Below are 24225 nucleotides of genomic sequence, written 5' to 3'. Positions count from 1 at the left end.
CAGTTAACCCACTGTTCCTAGCCAGTTAACCCCACTGTTCCTAGGCAGTTAACCCCACTATTCCAAGGCAGTTAACCCCACTATTCCAAGGCAGTTAACCCCACTGTTCCTAGGCCGTCATTGTAAATAAGAATTAGCCTGTTTCCACTGACTTGCCTAGTTAAATAAAGGTAAAAAATAAATAAAAATAAAAATATTAAATTGGCCCATAAGCAAACAGGAAATTGTTAATTCAGAAGTGGCGCTCCTGGTGGCCACATACAGAAATGCACACAAAGCTCTACCCTCCATTTGGCAAACATGACTCAAACAGGAAGTACCAGTGACGCGTTCAATATAGAGGATGCTAAGCTCCAGGACTGCATCTCCAGCACAGAGTGGAACATGTCCCGGGATTCATCCAATGGCATTGAGGAGTTTTACCACATCAGTCACCGGCTGATGAGGCCCTAAAAATGTATCTATCCTGTTAATAGCCAAGTTATGACCTCGTACCTCTGCAATTTGACTCAGTTCTGGTACTTCCTGTATAAAGCTAAGTTATTACCTCATACCCCTGCACATTGACTCGGTTCTGGTTCTTCCTGTATATAGCCAAGTTATTACCTCGTACCCCTACACATTGACACGGTTCTGGTACCCCGTGTATATAACCAAGTTATTACCTCGTACCCCTGCACATTGACTCGGTTCTGGTACCCGTGTATAAAGCCAAGTTATTACCTCGTACCCCTGCACATTGACTCTGTTTTGGTTCCCCGTGTATATATCCAAGGTATAACCTCGTACCCCTGCACATTGACTCGGTTCTGGTACCCCGTGTATATAGCCAAGTTATTACCTCGTACTCCTACACATTGACTCAGTACTGGTACTCCCTGTATGTAGCCAAGTTATCGTTACTCATTGTGGATTTATTATGACTTTTCTATTATTTCTCTATTTTCTTTCTCTCTACATTGTTGGGAAGGGCCCGTGTAGTAAGCATTACACTGTTAGTCTACACCTGTTTTTGGGAAGGGTATCAGTAAGCATTACAGTGTTAGTCTACACCTGTTGTTGGGAAGGGCCCGTCAGTAAGCATTACACTGTTAGTCTACACCTGTTTTTGGGAAGGGCCCGTCAGTAAGCATTACAGTGTTAGTCTACACCTGTTGTTGTTCTGGAAGGGCCCGTGTTTAAAGTAAGTTATTACCTCGACATTGATGACACTGTTAGTCTACACCTGTTTTTGGGAAGGGCCCGTCAGTAAGCATTACAGTGTTAGTCTACACCTGTTTTTGGGAAGGGCCCGTCAGTAAGCATTACACTGTTAGTCTACACCTGTTTTTGGGAAGGGCCCGTCAGTAAGCATTACAGTGTTAGTCTACACCTGTTGTTGGGAAGGGCCCGTCAGTAAGCATGACACTGTTAGTCTACACCTGTTGTTGGGAAGGGCCCGTCAGTAAGCATTGCACTGTTAGTCTACACCTGTTGTTTACGAAGCACGTGACAGATAATATTTGTTTTGATTTGGGCTGTCAGGCTGTCGCTCAAATGGAACCCTATTCTCTGGTCAAATGGAACCCTATTCTCTGGTCAAATGGAACCCTATTCTCTGGTCATATTGAACCCTATTCTCTGGTCAAATGGAACCCTATTCTCTGGTGAAATGGAACCCTATTCTCTGGTTAAATGGAACCCTATTCTCTGGTCAAATGGAACCCTATTCTCTGGTCAAATGGAACCCTATTCTCTGGTCAAATGGAACCCTATTCCCTGGTTAAATGGAACCCTATTCTCTGGTCAAATGGAACCCTATTCTCTGGTCAAATGGAACCCTATTATCTGGTCAAATGACACCCTATTCTCTGGTCAAATGGAACCCTATTCTCTGGTCACATGGAACCCTATTATCTGGTCAAATTGAACCCTATTCTCTGGTCAAATGGAACCCTATTCTCTGGTCAAATAGAACCCTATTCTCTGGTGAAATGGAACCCTATTCTCTGGTCAAATGGAACCCTATTCTCTGGTCATATTGAACCCTATTCTCTGGTCAAATGGCACCCTATTCTCTGGTGAAATGGAACCATATTCTCTGGTCAAATGGAACCCTATTCTCTGGTCAAATGGAACCCTATTCTCTGGTCAACTGGAACCATATTCTCTGGTCAACTGGAACCATATTCTCTGGTCAAATGGAACCCTATTCTCTGGTCAAATGGAACCCTATTTTCTGGTCAACTGGAACCATATTCTCTGGTCAAATGGAACCCTATTCTCTGGTCAAATGGAACCCTATTCCCTGGTCAAATGGAACCCTATTCTCTGGTCAAATTGAACCCTATTCTCTGGTCAAATGGAACCCTATTCTCTGGTCAAATGACACCCTATTCTCTGGTCAACTGGAACCATATTCTCTGGTCAACTGGAACCATATTCTCTGGTCAAATGGAACCCTATTCTCTGGTCAAATGGAACCCTATTTTCTGGTCAACTGGAACCATATTCTCTGGTCAAATGGAACCCTATTCCCTGGTTAAATGGAACCCTATTCCCTGGTCAAATGGAACCCTATTCTCTGGTCAAATGGAACCCTATTCTCTGGTCAAATGGAACCCTATTCTCTGGTCAAATGGAACCCTATTCTCTGGTTAAATGGAACCCTATTCTCTGGTCAAATGGAACCCTATTCTCTGGTTAAATGGAACCCTATTCTCTGGTTAAATGGAACCCTATTCCCTGTTTAAATGGAACCCTATTCCCTGGTTAAATGGAACCCTATTCTCTGGTCAAATGGAACCCTATTCCCTGGTCAAATGGAACCCTATTCTCTGGTTAAATGGAACCCTATTCCCTGTTTAAATGGAACCCTATTCCCTGTTTAAATGGAACCCTATTCCCTGGTTAAATGGAACCCTATTCTCTGGTCAAATGGAACCCTATTCCCTGGTCAAATGGAACCCTATTCTCTGGTTAAATGGAACCCTATTCCCTGTTTAAATGGAACCCTATTCCCTGTTTAAATGGAACCCTATTCTCTGGTTAAATGGAACCCTATTCTCTGGTCAAATGGAACCCTATTCCCTGGTTAAATGGAACCCTATTCTCTGGTCAAATGGAACCCTATTCCCTGGTCAAATGGAACCCTATTCTCTGGTCAAATGGAACCCTATTCCCTGGTCAAATGGAACCCTATTCTCTGGTCAAATGGAACCCTATTCCCTGGTTAAATGGAACCCTATTCTCTGGTCAAATGGATCCCTATTCCCTGTTTAAATGGAACCCTATTCTCTGGTCAAATGGATCCCTATTCCCTGTTTAAATGGAACCCTATTCCCTGGTTAAATGGAACCCTATTCCCTGGTCAGGATGGGTAATGTACACTATGTATCAGATCACTCATGGGAAGTTAAACCACATGGTTTGGGTGAAACGTAGTCATCTGTGGAGAATATTGTCATGTCTCTTCAACCACCACTAACACTGCCCATCCTAATGGGAAAGGAAACTGCTTCAGACGACATAACAGATAATGACCCTCCGACGTGTGAGATTGACCGGGGCCTGGGTCTATTTTCTACTCCGTGAGTCGGCCTCGGGGCCTAGCTGTTGTCAGACGCAACGAGAGCATCTGGGCTTTGTGTTTGTTTACTTTCCGATGACCTCTCTCCTCTCTCTCTCTCTCTCTCTCTCTCTCTCTCTCTCTCTCTCTCTGAGCAGCTATGTTTACTTTCCGATGATCTCTCTCTCCCTCTCCCTCCCCCCATTGCAGAGCAGCTATGTTGACTTTCCGATGATCTCTCTCCCTCTCCCCCCCATTGCAGAGCAGCTATGTATAGGTAGTCTGTTAAACAGACTCATTCACACTGTCACACCCTGATGTAGAGAAGGGCTTGAGGCCTGGGGGATGTTGATGGCAACTGTGTGTCTCTCTGTCTGTGTGTGTCTCTGTGTGTGTGTGTGTGTGTGTGTGTGTGTGTGAGAAGAGATTCGTACAGGTGTGACAACCAACCTGTCAACCTGCTTCACACCATAACACCACAGCTTTAAACACCATTCTTTGTCTAGTTGAGTATTGCCAAGAGGTATTCTGAATTGAGACAAAGGTGAGAGCAGCTTTCAGTCTGGTTTAACCAGGCTATAGCAGAGCGCCCCGAGCATGGAAAGCCAAAGGGAGAGCAGCTTTCAGTCTGGTTTAACCAGGCTATAGCAGAGCGCCCCGAGCATGGAAAACCAAAGGAGAGCAGCTTTCAGTCTGGTTTAACCAGGCTATAGCAGAGCGCCCTGAGCATGGAAAGCCAAAGGGAGAGCAGCTTTCAGTCTGGTTTAACCAGGCTATAGCAGAGGGCCCCGAGCATGGAAAACCAAAGGGAGAGCAGCTTTCAGTCTGGTTTAACCAGGCTATAGCAGAGCGCCCCGAGCATGGAAAACCAAAGGGAGAGCAGCTTTCAGTCTGGTTTAACCAGGCTATAGCAGAGCGCCCCGAGCATGGAAAGCCAAAGGGAGAGCAGCTTTCAGTCTGGTTTAACCAGGCTATAGCAGAGGGCCCCGAGCATGGAAAGCCAAAGGTGAGAGCAGCTTTCAGTCTGGTTTAACCAGGCTATAGCAGAGGGCCCCGAGCATGGAAAGCCAAAGGGAGAGCAGCTTTCAGTCTGGTTTAACCAGGCTATAGCAGAGCGCCCCGAGCATGGAAAGCCAAAGGGAGAGCAGCTTTCAGTCTGGTTTAACCAGGCTATAGCAGAGGGCCCCGAGCATGGAAAGCCAAAGGTGAGAGCAGCTTTCAGTGTGGTTTAACCAGGCTATAGCAGAGCGCCCCGAGCATGGAAAGCCAAAGGTGAGAGCAGCTTTCAGTGTGGTGTAACCAGGCTATAGCAGAGCGCCCCGAGCATGGAAAGCCAAAGCACAGCTCAGGCGCTGAAAATGGCTGAACTGGGTGAGGTCATAATCCTCTTTACCAACGAAAACATCAAATATGCTTCTTGTCCGGTTGATTTACAGTAAAAATAGTATTATTTGTCTGGTTGATTTACAGTAAAATTAGTATTATTTGTCTGGTTGATTTACAGTAATATGAGTATTATTGGACTGGTTGATTTACAGTAAAATTAGTATTAATTGTCTGGTTGATTTACAGTAATATGAGTATTATTGGACTGGTTGATTTACAGTAATATGAGTATTAATTGTCTGTTTGATTTACAGTAATATGAGTATTATTGGACTGGTTGATTTACAGTAAAATTAGTATTATTTGACTGGTTGATTTACAGTAATATGAGTATTATTTGACTGGTTGATTTACAGTAAAATTAGTATTAATTGTCTGGTTGATTTACAGTAATATGAGTATTATTGGACTGGTTGATTTACAGTAAAATTAGTATTAATTGTCTGGTTGATTTACAGTAAAATTAGTATTATTTGACTGGTTGATTTACAGTAATATGAGTATTATTTGACTGGTTGATTTACAGTAATATGAGTATTATTTGTCTGGTTGATTTACAGTAATATGAGTATTATTTGACTGGTTGATTTACAGTAAAATTAGTATTAATTGTCTGGTTGATTTACAGTAATATGAGTATTATTGGACTGGTTGATTTACAGTAATATGAGTATTAATTGTCTGTTTGATTTACAGTAATATGAGTATTATTGGACTGGTTGATTTACAGTAAAATTAGTATTATTTGACTGGTTGATTTACAGTAATATGAGTATTATTTGACTGGTTGATTTACAGTAAAATTAGTATTAATTGTCTGGTTGATTTACAGTAATATGAGTATTATTGGACTGGTTGATTTACAGTAAAATTAGTATTAATTGTCTGGTTGATTTACAGTAAAATTAGTATTATTTGACTGGTTGATTTACAGTAATATGAGTATTAATTGTCTGGTTGATTTACAGTAATATGAGTATTATTGGACTGGTTGATTTACAGTAAAATTAGTATTAATTGTCTGGTTGATTTACAGTAAAATTAGTATTATTTGACTGGTTGATTTACAGTAATATGAGTATTATTTGACTGGTTGATTTACAGTAATATGAGTATTATTTGTCTGGTTGATTTACAGTAATGAGTATTATTTATCTGGTTGATTTACAGTAAAATGAGTATTAATTGTCTGGTTGATTCTTAAGAGAGAGCGAAGCCCTAGAATGGAAAGACAACACTAGAGTGCTGGAAATGTCTGAGCTGGATGAGATCATAATCCCCTTTACCAAGAAACCATCCAAATAGGTGTTGATTTACACACAAAAAGACACCCGTGGTATTTTGGGTTTTAAATCCGTGTGATTTGTAGAGATGATAAATGTGTTTGTTCTTTTACCTCGGGGCCATCATTGAAAATAAGAATTTGTTCTTAACTGCCTTGTTCAGGGGCAGAACAACAGATTTTAACCTTGTCAGCTCGGGGATTTGATCTTGCAACCTTTTAGGTTAATAGTCCTACGCTCTAACAACTAGGCTACCCGCCGCCCCTAAGCTCTAACAACTAGGCTACCTGCCGCCCCTAAGCTCTAACAACTAGGCTACCTGCCGCCCCTAAGCTCTAACAACTAGGCTACCCTGCCACCCCTACGCTCCAACCACTAGGCTACCCTGCCACCCCTACGCTCCAACAACTAGGTTACACTGCCACCCCTACGCTCTAACAACTAGGCTACCCTGCCACCCCTACGCTCCAACCACTAGGCTACCCTGCCACCCCTACGCTCTAACCACTAGGCTACCTGCCGCCCTACACTCTAACCACTAGGCTACCCTGCCGCCCCTACGCTCTAACCACTAGTCTACCTGCCGCACCTACACTCTAACCACTAGACTACCCTGCCGCCCCTACGCTCTAAGCACTAGTCTACCTGCCGCACCTACACTCTAACCACTAGGCTACCCTGCCGCCCCTACACTCTAGCCACTAGTCTAGCTGCCGCCCCTACACTCTAACCACTAGGCTACCCTGCCGCCCCTACGCTCTAACCACTAGGCTACCCTGCCGCCCCTACGCTCTAACCACTAGGCTACCCTGCCGCCCCTACGCTCTAACCACTAGTCTACCTTCCGCCCCTACGCTCTAACCACTAGTCTACCTGCCGCCCCTACACTCTAACCACTAGGCTACCTAGTGGTTACATACCGCCCAAACAGATCCACAGATGACGCAATCTCTATTGCACTCCACACTGCCCTTTCCCACCTGGACAAAAGGAACACCTATGTGAGAATGCTGTTCATTGACTACAGCTCAGCGTTCAATACCATAGTACCCTCCAAGCTCATCACTAAGCTAAGGAACCTGGGACTAAACACCTCCTTCTGCAACTGGATCCTGGACTTCTTGACGGGCCGCCCCCAGGTGGTGAGGGTAGGTAACAACACATCTGCCACGTTGATCCTCAACACTGGAGCTCCCCAGGGGTGCGTGCTCAGTCCCCTCATGTACTCCCGGTTCACCCACGACTGCATGGTCAGGTAAGGCACGACTCCAACACCATCAATAAGTTTGCAGACGACACAACAGTGGTAGGCCTGATTGCCGACAACGATGAGACAGCCTATAGGGAGGTGGTCAGAGACCTCGCCGGTTGGTGCCAGAATAACAACCTATCCCTCAACGTAACCAAGACTACGGAGATTGTGGACTACAGGAAAAGAAGGACCGAGCACGCCACCATTCTCATCGAAGGGGCTGCAGTGTAGCAGGTTGAGAGCTTAAAGTTCCTTGGTGTCCACATCAACAACAAACTGGAACGGTTCAAACACACCAAGACAGTTGTGAAGAGGGCACGACAATGCCTATTCCCCCTCAGGAAAATAAAAAGATTTGGCATGGGTCCTGAGATCCTCAAAAGGTTCTACAGCTGCACCATCGAGAGCATCCTGACTGGTTGCATCACTGCCTGGCATGGCAAGAGCTCGGCCTCCGACAGCAAGGCACTACAGAGTGTAGTGTGTACGACCCAGTACATCACTGGGGCAAAGCTCCCTGCCATCCAGGACCTCTACACCAGGCGGTGTCAGAAAAAGGCCCTCAAAATTGTCAAAGACCGGAGCCACCCCAGTCATAGACTGTTCTCTCTACTACCGCATGGCAAGCGGTACCGGAGTGCCAAGTCTAGGACAAAAAGGCTTCTCACCAGTTTTTACCCCCACGCTATAAGACTCCTGAACAGGTAATCAAATGACTACCCAGACTATTTGCATTGTGTTCCCCCCCAACCCCTCTTTTACACTGCTGCTACTCTCTGTTTATCATATATGTATAGTCACTTTAACTATACATTCATGTACATACTACCTCAATTGGCCCGACCAACCAGTGCTCCCGCACATTGGCTAACCGGGCTATCTGCATTGTGTCCCACCACCCGCCAACCCCTCTTTTACACTACAGCTACTCTCTGTTCATCATATATGCATAGTCACTTTAACAATATCTACATGTACATACTACCTCAATCAGCCTGACTAACCGGTGCCTGTATATAGCCCCGCTACTGTTATTTTCAAATGTCTTTTTACAGTTGGTTTATTTCTTTACTTACACACACACACACACACCTCCATAAAACCACAACTAGACTTGATTACAGTGTTTATTATAGTTTTACATTATTTTATGAGTTTATAATTAACAACATGAAGATGGAACTAAACAGACAGACATTATTTTATGAGTTTATAATTAACAACATGAAGATGGAACTAAACAGACATTCATTATTTTATGAGTTTATAATTAACAACATGAAGATGGAACTAAACAGACATTCATTATTTTATGAGTTTATAATTAACAACATGAAGATGGAACTAAACAGACAGACATTCATTATTTTATGAGTTTATAATTAACAACATGAAGATGGAACTAAACAGACAGACATTATTTTATGAAACATTACCTTTCCATGGAAACCACAGAGAGAATTTCCCCCCAAAAACAACCTCCATGCCAATAAACTGCTGGCTCTCTTCAGTAGCGGTATTCAGGCAGCAGCCCAAATGGCACCCTGTTCCCTATTTAGTGCACTACTTTCGATAAGGGCCCATAGGGCTCTGGTCAAACATAGTGCATTATATATATATAGGGTGCTATTTGGGATACAGATGAGTCATAATGAAAGATGTATGAAACATGGACTGTGTCTGCCACTGTGGCATGCATTGAGCAGTAGAGGCAATAGGGCCAGTAATGGAGTCTCCCCGTGGTATCATTTACTTTACATAACAACTAATGGAGTCTCCCCGTGGTATCATTTACTTTACATAGCTAATAATGGAGTCTCCCCATGTGGTGATATACTTTACATAGCTAATAATGGAGTCTCCCCATGGTGTCATTTACTTTACATAGCTAATAATGGAGTCTCCCTGTGGTATCATTTACTTTACATAACAACTAATGGAGTCTCCCGTGGTATCATTTACTTTACATAGCTAATAATGGAGTCTCCCCATGTGGTGATATACTTTACATAGCTAATAATGGAGTCTCCCCATGGTGTCATTTACTTTACATAGCTAATAATGGAGTCTCCCTGTGGTATCATTTACTTTACATAACAACTAATGGAGTCTCCCCGTGGTATCATTTACTTTACATAGCTAATAATGGAGTCTCCCCATGTGGTGATATACTTTACATAGCTAATAATGGAGTCTCCCCATGGTGTCATTTACTTTACATAGCTAATAATGGAGTCTCCCCGTGGTGTCATTTACTTTACATAGCTAATAATGGAGTCTCCCCATGGTATCATTTACTTTACATAGCTAATAATGGAGTCTCCCCGTGGTATTATTTACTTTACATAACTAATGGAGTCTCCCCGTGGTGTCATTTACTTTACATAGCTAATAATGGAGTCTCCCTGTGGTATCATTTACTTTATATAGCAAATAATGGAGTCTCCCTGTAGTATCATATACTTTACATAGCTAATAATGGAGTCTCCCTGTAGTATCATATATTTTACATAGCTAATAATGGAGTCTCCCTATAGTATCATATATTTTACATAGCTAATAATGGAGTCTCCCTATAGTATCATATATTTTACATAGCTAATAATGGAGTCTCGCTGTGGTATCATTTACTTTACATAGCTAATAATTGAGTCTCCCTGTGGTGTCATTTACTTTACATAGCTAATAATGGAGTCTCCCCATGGTGTCATTTACTTTACATAGCTAATAATGGAGTCTCCCTGTGGTATCATTTACTTTACATAACAACTAATGGAGTCTCCCCGTGGTATCATTTACTTTACATAGCTAATAATGGAGTCTCCCCATGTGGTGATATACTTTACATAGCTAATAATGGAGTCTCCCCATGGTGTCATTTACTTTACATAGCTAATAATGGAGTCTCCCCGTGGTGTCATTTACTTTACATAGCTAATAATGGAGTCTCCCCGTGGTGTCATTTACTTTACATAGCTAATAGTTGAGTCTCCCCGTGGTATCATTTACTTTACATAACTAATGGAGTCTCCCCGTGGTGTCATTTACTTTATATAGCTAATAATGGAGTCTCCCTGTAGTATCATATACTTTACATAGCTAATAATGGAGTCTCCCTATAGTATCATATATTTTACATAGCTAATAATGGAGTCTCCCTATAGTATCATATATTTTACATAGCTAATAATGGAGTCTCGCTGTGGTATCATTTACTTTACATAGCTAATAATTGAGTCTCCCTGTGGTGTCATTTACTTTACATAGCTAATAATGGAGTCTCCCTGTGGTGTCATTTCCTTTATATAGCTAATAATGGAGTCTCGCTGTGGTGTCATTTACTTTACATAGCTAATAATGGAGTCTCCCTGTGGTATCATTTACTTTACATAGCTAATAATGGAGTCTCCCCGTGGTGTCATTTACTTTACATAGCTAATAATGGAGTCTCCGCGTGGTATCATTTACTTTACATAGCTAATAATGGAGTCTCCCTGTGGTATCATTTACTTTACATAACAACTAATGGAGTCTCCCCGTGGTATCATTTACTTTACATAGCTAATAATGGAGTCTCCCTGTGGTATCATTTACTTTACATAACAACTAATGGAGTCTCCCCGTGGTGTCATTTACTTTACATAGCTAATAATGGAGTCTCCCTGTGGTATCATTTACTTTACATAGCTCATAATGGAGTCTCCCTGTGGTATCATTTACTTTACATAGCTAATAATGGAGTCTCCCCATGTGGTGATATACTCTACATAGCTAATAATAGAGTCTCCCTGTTGTGTCATTTACTTTACATAGCTAAAAACGGAGTCTCCCTGTGGTATCATTTACACACACACACAAACACACACAGTAGAGAGTATGGTAAGCACGAGTCAGAAAGTCTGTAAGCAGCAGCCGTCCTATCAGTCCACTAAGCTCTGTTCTAAGTGTAGAACCATTTATACCACATAGAGCACTAAGCTCTGTTCTATGTGTAGAACCATTTATACCACATAGAGCACTAAGCTCTGTTCTAAGTGTAGAACCATTTATACCACATAGAGCTGTCCCTTGGTGGTTGGCAACCAGAGGAGTGGAGGTTGGTGGGGGGTCTAATTATTATTGACTCTTTTCATGATCAACAATAATAATAGCAACAGCAAGTAAAGTAGGTGAAGCCCATGTTGTTGTTGGTGGTGGGTCCATTCAACGTTATCGACCTTTTCCCACAATCCCTTTCACCATTCAACAACAGTTCCAAGGGGAGTAACAAAGTAACAAGGCTTCTTTAGGCCTGGGGTAAACACTTGACCTTTCCCATCTCCCCTTTCACACTGATTTCCTCCGCTTCCCGAAGACATTAGTGATGAGTTTGGCCATGGACTTGGAGCCACTAGGTCTCCGTCTCCTCTCCTTGGCCTTGCACCCAAGGCTGGCGTTGTGGACCATCTTCGAGAACATGAGGACCACTTCCTGGTAGTGTTCTGCGGCTGAGAGCTCGTAGAACTGGGTCTGGGACTCGGCTGCCAGACGCTGGCCTTCCTCTCGACGCACCTCCCTCACGTGACACAGGTCCTGCTTGTTACCCACCAGGAACACCAGAGTGTCTGCATCCCTGATGTGTGTGTGTGTGTGAGAGAGAGTGAGAGAGAGAGGGAGAGAGAGACACAGAGAGAGAGAGACAGAGAGAGAGACAGACAGAGAGAGAGAGAGGCAGAGAGAGAGAGGCAGAGAGAGAGAGGCAGAGAGAGAGAGGCAGAGAGAGAGAGACAGAGAGAGAGACAGAGAGAGAGAGAGAGAGAGACAGAGAGAGAGAGGCAGAGAGAGAGAGACAGAGAGAGAGAGACAGAGAGAGAGAGACAGAGAGAGAGAGACAGAGAGGAAGACAGGATTAGCAGGAAATAAAAATATATGAGACACAATAAGGACGGACATAACGAGTCCCTGGATGTAAGACAAGACAAACCAGGAGGACAGGTTGAGTGACATTTAAAGACTACGGGACATCTGAAAATGACACCCTCTTCCATTTTACATGACACTATTTCTTACCAGAGGCATGTCAAAATGAGGTCAAGAAGCAGTCCAGAGTATTGCTCTCTTTATAGGGAATAGCCCTTTTCAGATGTAACCTACGAGACTAAAACCTCGATGGAGAGTTGAGGGTATCGTCATTGTATGTGTCGGTGCTAAACTCTAGGTCTGTCGTTGTTGTTGTCCACAAACTATTTTGGTGGGGCATTTACAGTATGTAGTAACTTTGAATGCTGTGGGTGAAGACTCCCTCATTACCCAGAAGACCCTTAGAGAAATGCTCCCTCATCCCTAGAAGACCATTAGACAGATGTTCCCTCATCCCCATTAGACAGATGTTCCCTCATCCCCATTAGACAGATGTTCCCTCATCCCCATTAGACAGATGTTCCCTCATCCCCATTAGACAGATGTTCCCTCATCCCCATGAGACAGATGTTCCCTCATCCCCATTAGACAGATGTTCCCTCATCCCCATTAGACAGATGTTCCCTCATCCCCACTAGACAGATGTTCCCTCATCCCCATTAGACAGATGTTCCCTCATCCCCATTAGACAGATGTTCCCTCATCCCCATTAGACAGATGTTCCCTCATCCCCACTAGACAGATGTTCCCTCATCCCCACTAGACAGATGTTCCCTCATCCCCACTAGACAGATGTTCCCTCATCCCCATTAGACAGATGTTTCCTCATTACCCTGAAGACCACTAGACAAATGTTTCCTCATTACCCTGAAGACCAGTAGTGAAAACAATTCAGCAATCTGTTCAGCCATAATAGAGAGATGACATGAGATGCCTCAACAGCAATAGAATTCTCATAGTGACAGGAGAATTCAATAGCAGCTAGATATTTATTAGAGGATTGGTATGGGGGCAGAATGATGAGTTAGTGGTGTATTGGAATTACTACCAGCAAGAACTGAAGGTCATACAGACACTAGATCTTGGCTCTGAAAAAAATTAAATAAAAAAGGTGCTGATTAATTGTCACATGGACATGAGCCAGAGAGTTGAATCTCTGTGGTAAAATCTAACAATGGGATTACTACCTGATGTAACAGTTGTTGGGCAGTGTGGGCGGCTGTTCAACACACATAGACGTCCAATCTATTGATGCACAATGACAATAATAGGATGGAATGTCAAGTCCCACTGCCTCCACTCTCCCCCTACGCCAAGTGTCAGGTGAGTGGACAGACTGGACAGGAGAGTGGACGGACTGGACAGGTGAGTGGACGGACTGGACAGGTGAGTGGACGGACTGGACAGGTGAGTGGACGGACTGGACAGGAGAGTGGACGGACTGGACAGGTGAGTGGACGGACTGGACAGGTGAGTGGACGGACTGGACAGGAGAGTGGACGGACTGGACAGGTGAGTGGACGGACTGGACAGGTGAGTGGACGGACTGGACAGGAGGGTGGACGAACTGGACAGGTGAGTGGACGGACTGGACAGGTGAGTGGACGGACTGGACAGGTGAGTGGACGGACTGGACAGGTGAGTGGACGGACTGGACAGGTGTATTAGTGGACGGACTGGACAGGTGAGTGGACGGACTGGACAGGTGAGTGGACGGACTGGACAGGAGAATGGACGGACTGGACAGGTGAGTGGACGGACTGGACAGGAGAGTGGACGGACTGGACAGGTGAGTGGACGGACTGTACAGGTGAGTGGACGGACTGGACAGGAGAGTGGACGGACTGGACAGGTGAGTGGACGGACTGGACAGGTGAGTGGACGGACTGGACAGGTGAGTGGACGGACTGGACAGGTGAGTGGACGGACTGGACAGGTGAGTGGACGGACTGGACAGGTGAGTGGATGGACTGGACAGGTGAGTGGATGGACTGAACAGGTGTGTGGTTACCTCTTGGCCACTCCCAGGTTTAACTCTCTGATCAGGTGTACTATGGCTTTAGCCTTGATGAAGGAGGAGCGGTCACTGATGTCATAGACCACTATGAAGCCATCAGCCCAGTGGATCTGGTCGGTCAGAGTCGACTTCCCCTCACAGGCCTGCAGAGCAACACAAACAGCAAGGACTTGTTACTATAACCAAGCAATCTGATACACACCAGTGGAGGCTGGTGAAGGGAGGGTGGGCTCATAGTAATGGCTGGAATAGAATAATGCTGGAATGGAATGAGAGAAACCCCATTCCATTCATTACAACGAGCCTGTCCTCTGATGTAAAGTTACCCCAGCCTCCCCTAAGCCTGGCCTCCCATGTAAAGTTACCCCAGCCTCCACTAAGCCTGGCCTCCCATGTAAAGTTACCCCAGCCTCCACTAAGCCTGTCCTCTGATGTAAAGTTACCCCAGCCTCCACTAAGCCTGGCCTCCCATGTAAAGTTACCCCAGCCTCCACTAAGCCTGTCCTCCCATGTAAAGTTACCCCAGCCTCCACTAAGCCTGTCCTCCCATGTAAAGTTTCCCCAGCCTCCACTAAGCCTGGCCTCCCATGTAAAGTTACCCCAGCCTCCACTAAGCCTGTCCTCCCATGTAAAGTTACCCCAGTCTCCACTAGGCCTGTCCTCTGATGTAAAGTTACCCCAGTCTCCACTAAGCCTGTCCTCCCATGTAAAGTTACCCCAGCCTCCACTAAGCCTGTCCTCTGATGTAAAGTTACCCCAGCCTCCACTAAGCCTGTCCTCTGATGTAAAGTTACCCCAGCCTCCACTAAGCCTGTCCTCCGATGTAAAGTTACCCCAGCCTCCACTAGGCCTGTCCTCTGATGTAAAGTTACCCCAGCCTCCACTAAGCCTGTCCACCCATGTAAAATTACCCCAGCCTCCACTAAGCCTGGCCTCCCATGTAAAGTTATTATTATATTATTATATTTATATATTAGTTACCCCAGCCTCCACTAAGCCTGGCCTCCCATGTAAAATTACCCCAGCCTCCACTAAGCCTGGCCTCCCATGTAAAGTTACCCCAGTCTCCACTAAGCCTGTCCTCCCATGTAAAATTACCCCAGCCTCCACTAAGCCTGGCCTCCCATGTAAAGTTACCCCAGCCTCCACTAAGCCTGGCCTCCCATGTAAAGTTACCCCAGCCTCCACTAAGCCTGGCCTCCCATGTAAAGTTACCCCAGCCTCCACTAAGCCTGTCCACCCATGTAAAATTACCCCAGCCTCCACTAAGCCTGTCCTCTGATGTAAAGTTACCCCAGCCTCCACTAAGCCTGTCCTCCCATGTAAAATTACCCCAGCCTCCACTAAGCCTGTCCTCCGATGTAAAGTTGCCCCAGCCTCCACTAAGCCTGTCCACCCATGTAAAGTTACCCCAGCCTCCACTAAGCCTGGCCTCCCATGTAAAGTTACCCCAGCCTCCACTAAGCCTGTCCTCTGATGTAAAGTTGCCCCAGCCTCCACTAAGCCTGTCCACCCATGTAAAGTTACCCCAGCCTCCACTAAGCCTGTCCTCTGATGTAAAGTTACCCCAGCCTCCACTAAGCCTGTCCTCTGATGTAAAGTTACCACAGCCTCCCCTAAGCCTGTCCTCTGATGTAAAGTTACCCCAGCCTCCCCTAAGCCTGTCCTCTGATGTAAAGTTACCCCAGCCTCCACTAAGCCTGGCCTCTGATGTAAAGTTACCCCAGCCTCCACTAGGCCTGTCCTCTGATGTAAAGTTACCCAGCCTCCACTAGGCCTGTCCTCTGATGTAAAGTTACCCAGCCTCCACTAGGCCTGTCCTCTGATGTAAAGTTACCCAGCCTCCACTAGGCCTGTCCTCTGATGTAAAGTTACCCAGCCTCCACTAGGCCTGTCCTCTGATGTAAAGTTACCCAGCCTCCACTAGGCCTGTCCTCTGATGTAAAGTTACCCAGCCTCCACTAGGCCTGTCCTCTGATGTAAAGTTACCCAGCCTCCACTAGGCCTGTCCTCTGATGTAAAGTTACCCAGCCTCCACTAGGCCTGTCCTCTGATGTAAAGTTACCCAGCCTCCACTAGGCCTGTCCTCTGATGTAAAGTTACCCCAGCCTCCACTAAGTGATCTGACTACACATGCTGAAATAATAGCTTTCATTCTACTTTGATGAATCATAATTATAAACTGAGTGGTTCGAGCCCTGAATGCTGATTGGCTGACCGTATTCCACGTGTATGACAAAACAATTATTTTTACATCTCTAATTACATTGGTAATCAGTTTATAATAACAATAAGGCACCTCGGGGGGTTGTGGTATATGGCCAATATGCCACGGCAAACACCTGTATCTAGGCACTCCGCGTTGGGTCGTGCCTAAGAACATCCCTTGGCCGTGGTATATTGGCCATATATCACACATCCTCTGGCCTCATTGCTGAATTATAACCCAAGGTTGCCTTCGCCCACTTCTGGCCACATCCACTCTGTTATTGCAAACCCATCCAACTCCTAGTGGTAATGCTCCTGTCACTTCAGAGCAAATTCAAAGTCTTCCTTCTGTGGGGGAATGGTTCTGATTTACAGTGATGTATTAACTGTGGGGGAAATGGTTCTGGTCTGATTGACAGTGATGTATTAACTGTGGGGGAAATGGTTCTGATTGACAGTGATGTATTAACTGTGGGGGAAATGGTTCTGATTGACAGTGATGTATTAACTGTGGGGGAAATGGTTCTGATTTACAGTGATGTATTAACTGTGGGGGAAATGGTTCTGGTTGACAGTGATGTATTAACTGTGGGGGAAATGGGTCTGATTGACAGTGATGTATTAACTGTGGGGGAAATGGTTCTGGTCTGATTGACAGTGATGTATTAACTGTGGGGGAAATGGTTCTGATTGACAGTGATGTATTAACTGTGGGGCAAATGGTTCTGATTGACAGTGATGTATTAACTGTGGGGGAAATGGGTCTGATTGACAGTGATGTATTAACTGTGGGGCAAATGGTTCTGATTGACAGTGATGTATTAACTGTGGGGGAAATGGGTCTGATTGACAGTGATGTATTAACTGTGGGGGAAATGGTTCTGATTGACAGTGATGTATTAACTGTGGGGGAAATGGTTCTGGTCTGATTGACAGTGATGTATTATCTGTGGGGGAAATGGTTCTGGTCTGATTGACAGTGATGTATTAACTGTGGGGGAAATGGTTCTGGTCTGATTGACAGTGATGTATTATCTGTGGGGGAAATGGTTCTGATTGACAGTGATGTATTAACTGTGGGGGAAATGGTTCTGGTCTGCTTGACAGTGATGTATTAACTGTGGGGGAAATGGTTCTGGTCTGATTGACAGTGATGTATTAACTGTGGGGGAAATGGTTCTGGTTTACAGTGATGTATTAACTGTGGGCGAAATGGTTCTGGTCTGATTGACAGTGATGTATTAACTGTGGGGGAAATGGTTCTGATTGACAGTGATGTATTAACTGTGGGGGAAATGGTTCTGGTCTGATTGACAGTGATGTATTAACTGTGGGGGAAATGGTTCTGGTCTGATTGACAGTGATGTATTAACTGTGGGGGAAATGGTTCTGATTGACAGTGATGTATTAACTGTGGGGGAAATGGTTCTGGTCTGATTGACAGTGATGTATTAACTGTGGGGGAAATGGTTCTGGTCTGATTGACAGTGATGTATTAACTGTGGGGGAAATGGTTCTGATTGACAGTGATGTATTAACTGTGGGGGAAATGGTTTTGATTGACAGTGATGTATTAACTGTGGGGAAATGGTTCTGATTGACAGTGATGTATTAACTGTGGGGGAAATGGTTCTGATTGACAGTGATGTATTAACTGTGGGGGAAATGGTTCTGATTTACAGTGATGTATTAACTGTGGGGGAAATGGTTCTGGTCTGATTGACAGTGATGTATTAACTGTGGGGGAAATGGTTCTGATTGACAGTGATGTATTAACTGTGGGGGAAATGGTTCTGATTGACAGTGATGTATTAACTGTGGGGGAAATGGTTCTGATTGACAGTGATGTATTAACTGTGGGGGAAATGGTTCTGATTGACAGTGATGTATTAACTGTGGGGGAAATGGTTCTGATTGACAGTGATGTATTAACTGTGGGGAAATGGTTCTGATTGACAGTGATGTATTAACTGTGGGGGAAATGGTTCTGGTCTGATTGACAGTGATGTATTAACTGTGGGGGAAATGGTTCTGATTGACAGTGATGTATTAACTGTGGGGGAAATGGTTTTGATTGACAGTGATGTATTAACTGTGGGGAAATGGTTCTGATTGACAGTGATGTATTAACTGTGGGGGAAATGGTTCTGATTGACAGTGATGTATTAACTGTGGGGAAACTGGGGGGAAATGGTTCTGATTTACAGTGATGTATTAACTGTGGGGGAAATGGTTCTGGTCTGATTGACAGTGATGTATTAACTGTGGGGAAATGGTTCTGATTGACAGTGATGTATTAACTGTGGGGGAAATGGTTCTGATTGACAGTGATGTATTAACTGTGGGGGAAATGGTTCTGATTGACAGTGATGTATTAACTGTGGGGGAAATGGTTCTGATTGACAGTGATGTATTAACTGTGGGGGAAATGGTTCTGATTGACAGTGATGTATTAACTGTGGGGGAAATGGTTCTGGTCTGATTTACAGTGATGTATTAACTGTGGGGGAAATGGTTCTGGTCTGATTGACAGTGATGTATTAACTGTGGGGGAAATGGTTCTGATTGACAGTGATGTATTAACTGTGGGGGAAATGGTTCTGATTGACAGTGATGTATTAACTGTGGGGAAATGGTTCTGATTGACAGTGATGTATTAACTGTGGGGGAAATGGTTCTGATTGACAGTGATGTATTAACTGTGGGGGAAATGGTTCTGGTCTGATTGACAGTGATGTATTAACTGTGGGGGAAATGGTTCTGGTTTACAGTGATGTATTAACTGTGGGGAAATGGTTCTGATTGACAGTGATGTATTAACTGTGGGGAAATGGTTCTGGTTTTGGTTGACAGTGATGTATTAACTGTGGGGGAAATGGTTCTGATTGACAGTGATGTATTAACTGTGGGGGAAATGGTTCTGATTGACAGTGATGTATTAACTGTGGGGAAATGGTTCTGGTTGACAGTGATGTATTAACTGTGGGGGAAATGGTTCTGATTGACAGTGATGTATTAACTGTGGGGAAATGGTTCTGATGTACAGTGATGTATTAACTGTGGGGGAAATGGTTCTGATTGACAGTGATGTATTAACTGTGGGGGAAATGGTTCTGATTGACAGTGATGTATTAACTGTGGGGAAATGGTTTTGATTGACAGTGATGTATTAACTGTGGGGAAATGGTTCTGGTCTGATTGACAGTGATGTATTAACTGTGGGGGAAATGGTTCTGATTGACAGTGATGTATTAACTGTGGGGGAAATGGTTCTGATTGACAGTGATGTATTAACTGTGGGGGAAATGGTTCTGGTTGACAGTGATGTATTAACTGTGGGGGAAATGGTTCTGATTTACAGTGATGTATTAACTGTGGGGGAAATGGTTCTGGTCTGATTTATAGTGATGTATTGAATGCAGTGCAGAACTTTGGCTGTGACTATATAAGAAGGGTTAGAGAGACAGGGAGAGAAAGAGAGAGAGGGGAGAGAGGGAGGAGACAGGGACAGAGGGAGGAGACAGGGACAGAGGGAGGAGACAGGGACAGAGGGAGGAGACAGGGACAGAGGGAGGAAAGTGTCAGAGAGAGGAAGGGAGAGAGCGAGGAGACAGGGACAGAGGCAGGAGACAGGGACAGAGGCAGGAGACAGAGGCAGGAGACAGGGACAGAGGCAGGAGACAGGGAAAGAGGGAGGAGACAGGGAAAGAGGGAGGAAGGGATAGAGGCAGGGAGAGAGGGGGGAGACAGAGACAGGGAAAGAGGGAGAGAGGTAGGGAGACAGGGAGGGTAGGAGGGTGGGAGGGAGACAGGGAAAGAGGGAGGGTGGGAGGGAGAGAGGCAAAGAGGAAGTGTGGGAGCGAGAGAGGCAAAGAGGGAGGGTGGGAGGGAGACAGGGAAAGAGGCAGGGTGGGATGGAGAGAGGCAAAGAGGAAGGGTGGGAGGGAGACAGGGAAAGAGGAAGGGTGGGAGGGAGACAGGGAAAGAGGCAGGGTGGGAGGGAGAGAGGCAAAGAGGAAGGGTGGGAGGAGACAGGGAAAGAGGGAGGGTGGGAGGGAGACAAGGAGGGTGGGAGGGAGACAGGGAAAGAGGGAGGGTGGGAGGCAAAGAGGAAGTGTGGGAGCGAGAGAGGCAAAGAGGGAGGGAGACAGGGAAAGAGGCAGGGTGGGAGGGAGACAGGGAGGGTGGGAGGGAGACAGGGAGGGTGGGAGGGAGACGGAAAGAGGGAGGGTGGGAGGGAGACAGGGAGGGTGGGAGGGAGACAGAAAGTGGGAGGGTGGGAGGGAGACAGGGAAAGAGGAAGGCATTGCTGCATGCATGGCTGGGCACAATAAGTGAGATTGATTACTCTGTCAGGGGTTTTCACTGCACTGACTTTATAATCCTGTACCATACCTTTATAATCCTGTACCATACCTTTATAAATACCGTACCATACCTTTATATCTCCCGTACCATACATTTATAATCCCGTACCATACATTTATAATCCCGTACCATACATTTATAATCCCGTACCATACCTTTATAATCCTGTACCATACCTTTATAATCCTGTACCATACCTTTATAATCCTGTACCATACCTTTATAATCCTGTACCATACCTTTATAATCCTGTACCATACCTTTATAATCCTGTACCATACCTTTATAATCCTGTACCATACCTTTATAATCCTGTACCATACCTTTATAATCCTGTACCATACCTTTATAATCCCGTACCATACCTTTATAATCCCGTACCATACCTTTATAATCCCGTACCATACATTTATAATCCCGTACCATACATTTATAATCCCGTACCATACCTTTATAATCCTGTACCATACCTTTATAATCCCGTACCATACCTTTATAATCCCGTACCATACCTTTATAATCCCGTACCATACCTTTATAATCCTGTACCATACCTTTATAATCCCGTACCATACCTTTATAATCCCGTACCATACCTTTATAATCCTGTACCATACCTTTATAATCCTGTACCATACCTTTATAATCCTGTACCATACCTTTATAATCCTGTACCATACATTTATAATCCCGTACCATACCTTTATAATCCCGTACCATACCTTTATAATCCTGTACCATACCTTTATAATCCCGTACCATACCTTTATAATCCCGTACCATACCTTTATAATCCCGTACCATACCTTTATAATCCTGTACCATACCTTTATAATCCTGTACCATACCTTTATAATCCTGTACCATACCTTTATAATCCTGTACCATACATTTATACTTCTGTACCATACATTTATAATTCTGTGCCATACATTTCAGATAGAGGAATATTGGGTATGAGAGATGGCTTTTCTTCAGCGTATAAATCGTTGTTCATACATGTCAATGGATGGACACTCAGATAACTGAATTGTGATACAAAACATGATGGTCAACAATGTGGTTCTCCTCCTCCTCTCACCTGTGAGCATGGATCATAGAGTTCTAGATTCAGCTGTCTTCCATCAATAGACAGACGCTTCCTGTATATGCATTCTGCATGAGAGAGAGAGGGAAAGAGGGAGAGAGAGATATATAGGGAGAGAGAGGGAGAGGGAGAAAGAAACAGAGAGAGAGAGAGGGGGGGATAGAGAGAGACAGAAAGAGAGAGACAGAAAGAGAGAGACAGAAAGAGAGAGAGAGAGAGAGAGAGAGACAGAAAGAGAGAGAGAGACAGAAAGAGAGAGACAGACAGAAAGAGAGAGACAGAAAGAGAGAGAGACAGAAAGAGAGAGACAGAAAGAGAGACAGAAAGAGAGAGAGAGAGACAGAGACAGAAAGAGAGAGACAGAAAGAGAGAGAGAGACAGAAAGAGAGAGAGAGAGACAGAAAGAGAGAGAGAGAGAGACAGAAAGAGAGAGAGAGACAGAGACAGAAAGAGAGAGAGAGACAGAAAGAGAGAGAGAGAGACAGAAAGAGAGAGAGAGATGGGTGAGTGAAAGAGAGGAGAGAAAATGACAATAATTAGATAACATGAAGCTACGGTAAAGTCCAGTTTCCACAACAGTCACCATCTAACCTACTGCCCAAAGGAGTGTTATTCAACCTACTGCCCAAAGGAGTGTTATTCAACCTACTGCCCATAGAAATATGATCAATACTAAATAATGACAACACACAGACTAATACCAATATTGACTAGATACTTTTATTTTGTATCACTGTAGCCTAAAATATTTCATACAAATAATCCAACATGTACAACACAGCGCGTGGCCGACAACACAGCGCGTGGCCTACAATACAGCGCGTGGCCGACAACACAGCGCGTGGCCTACAATACAGCGCGTGGCCGACAACACAGCGCGTGGCCGACAACACAGCGCGGGGCCTACAATACAGCGCGTGGCCGACAACACAGCGCGTGGCCTACAACACAGAGCGTGGCCGACAACACAGCGCGTGGCCGACAACACAGCGCGTGGCCGACACATGGAGCACATACAGCATCTTAGCAGACAACAATACAACATGTATCCGACAACAATACAACATGTGTCCTGTATCCAACATGTATCCTTGTCCGACAACAATACAACATGTATCCTGCAATACAACATGTAGCCGACAACACAACATGTATCCGACAACACAACATGTAGCCGACAACACAACATGTATCCGACAATACAGCATGTAGCTTACAATACAACTGAACAATACTTCTGAAGGAAGGAGTCTAGCTGTAGCCAATCATCTACCATCTGATGAAGGACAATGTGTTCACTTGGTAACGTCAGGAAATCGAACAATTACGTAATTATGTCAGAACTGGACGTGCGTAATGATGCGTAAAATCAATGACAATGGATCAAAGATCCATTGGAAAACAAAACATTTGCAAGTTTTTTGTTGTTGTTTTGTTTACAGATTGTTTCTTAATAATTAGCATGAAGTTGTATTCATGTTACACAAGTCTATTTTAGCAAACTAAGTATGTTAGAGACCTTACCTGATGATGAGGCATATTCGCCGATAAATCGCCTCGTCAGGAATCGAACGATGAGAGCTGAGGAGGGAATACAATAGTTAAAATCAATAGCCTACGAACAATGTACACATTTGGACAAACAATAAGCCAAACCAACCGAACAAAAACGTTTTTACATGACAGGTAAAACATTTGTCTTACCTGATTTCCCGACTCCTTCGCCTCCCAAAACCGCAAGTTTAATATCATTCATTATGGCGGTTTGATTCCCTTACGATTTAAAAAGTGGTTGTTAAAGTTTACCACTTCAAAGAAAAAAAACAATAATCCCTTTGAAAAATCGAATCCCTTGAAGTCTACATTACACTACCACCAAAAGAAGAGTTTTAAAAATATCGAGCAGGACGCATCCATAGTGGTGTGACCGTTTCCACTCTGCCGCTCTGTTCAAGTGTTGATCTGTTGGAGCGGCGTCCCGGTACCGGCGCTGCGTACAGCGGTTTATCTCAGGGTTTTGAGGCACGCGCTGTTCTGAACCGAGAGAGAGAGAGGGGAGAGGAGCAGCTCGATCACAACGTCACTATGACGAACACATTGGTTGAAGTGAGTGAGACACGGACATCAGAGGCATGCTTTTAGAAATGAGAAGCACTCTTGTTTTTCATGGAGAGGGGA

At 44.6% G+C, this 24225-nt stretch overlaps 1 protein-coding gene across 1 annotated transcript; it reads right to left on the bottom strand.

The window, feature by feature from the left end:
* Positions 1–11794: 11794 nt before the first annotated feature.
* LOC135530043 (ras-related and estrogen-regulated growth inhibitor-like protein) lies at positions 11795–23803 on the bottom strand. Its single transcript, XM_064958436.1, has 5 exons — positions 23752–23803; positions 23572–23628; positions 22042–22115; positions 14379–14527; positions 11795–12080 (listed from the first exon to the last, which is right to left on the bottom strand). The coding sequence occupies exons 1-5, from the start codon at positions 23801–23803 to the stop codon at positions 11795–11797; spliced, it is 618 nt and encodes a 205-aa protein (XP_064814508.1).
* Between the last annotated feature and the right edge of the window lie 422 nt (positions 23804–24225).

Source organism: Oncorhynchus masou, unplaced genomic scaffold (genome assembly GCF_036934945.1).
Source record: "Oncorhynchus masou masou isolate Uvic2021 unplaced genomic scaffold, UVic_Omas_1.1 unplaced_scaffold_1241, whole genome shotgun sequence".
Taxonomy (NCBI): Eukaryota; Metazoa; Chordata; class Actinopteri; order Salmoniformes; family Salmonidae; genus Oncorhynchus; species Oncorhynchus masou.
Note: the sequence above shows the minus strand (reverse complement) of the source record. Positions and strands in the feature narration are given on the sequence as shown.

Excerpts from the sequence above, each read along its gene's own strand:
- LOC135530043 (XM_064958436.1), bottom strand. The coding sequence starts at position 23,803 with ATGAATGATATTAAACTTGCGGTTTTGGGAGGCGAAGGAGTCGGGAAA. Across the intron at positions 22,116-23,571 it reads CGAATATGCCTCATCATCAG|AATGCATATACAGGAAGCGT; the intron begins GTAAGGTCTCTA and ends TCTCTCATGCAG. Across the intron at positions 12,081-14,378 it reads AACCTGGGAGTGGCCAAGAG|GGATGCAGACACTCTGGTGT; the intron begins GTAACCACACAC and ends CACACACATCAG.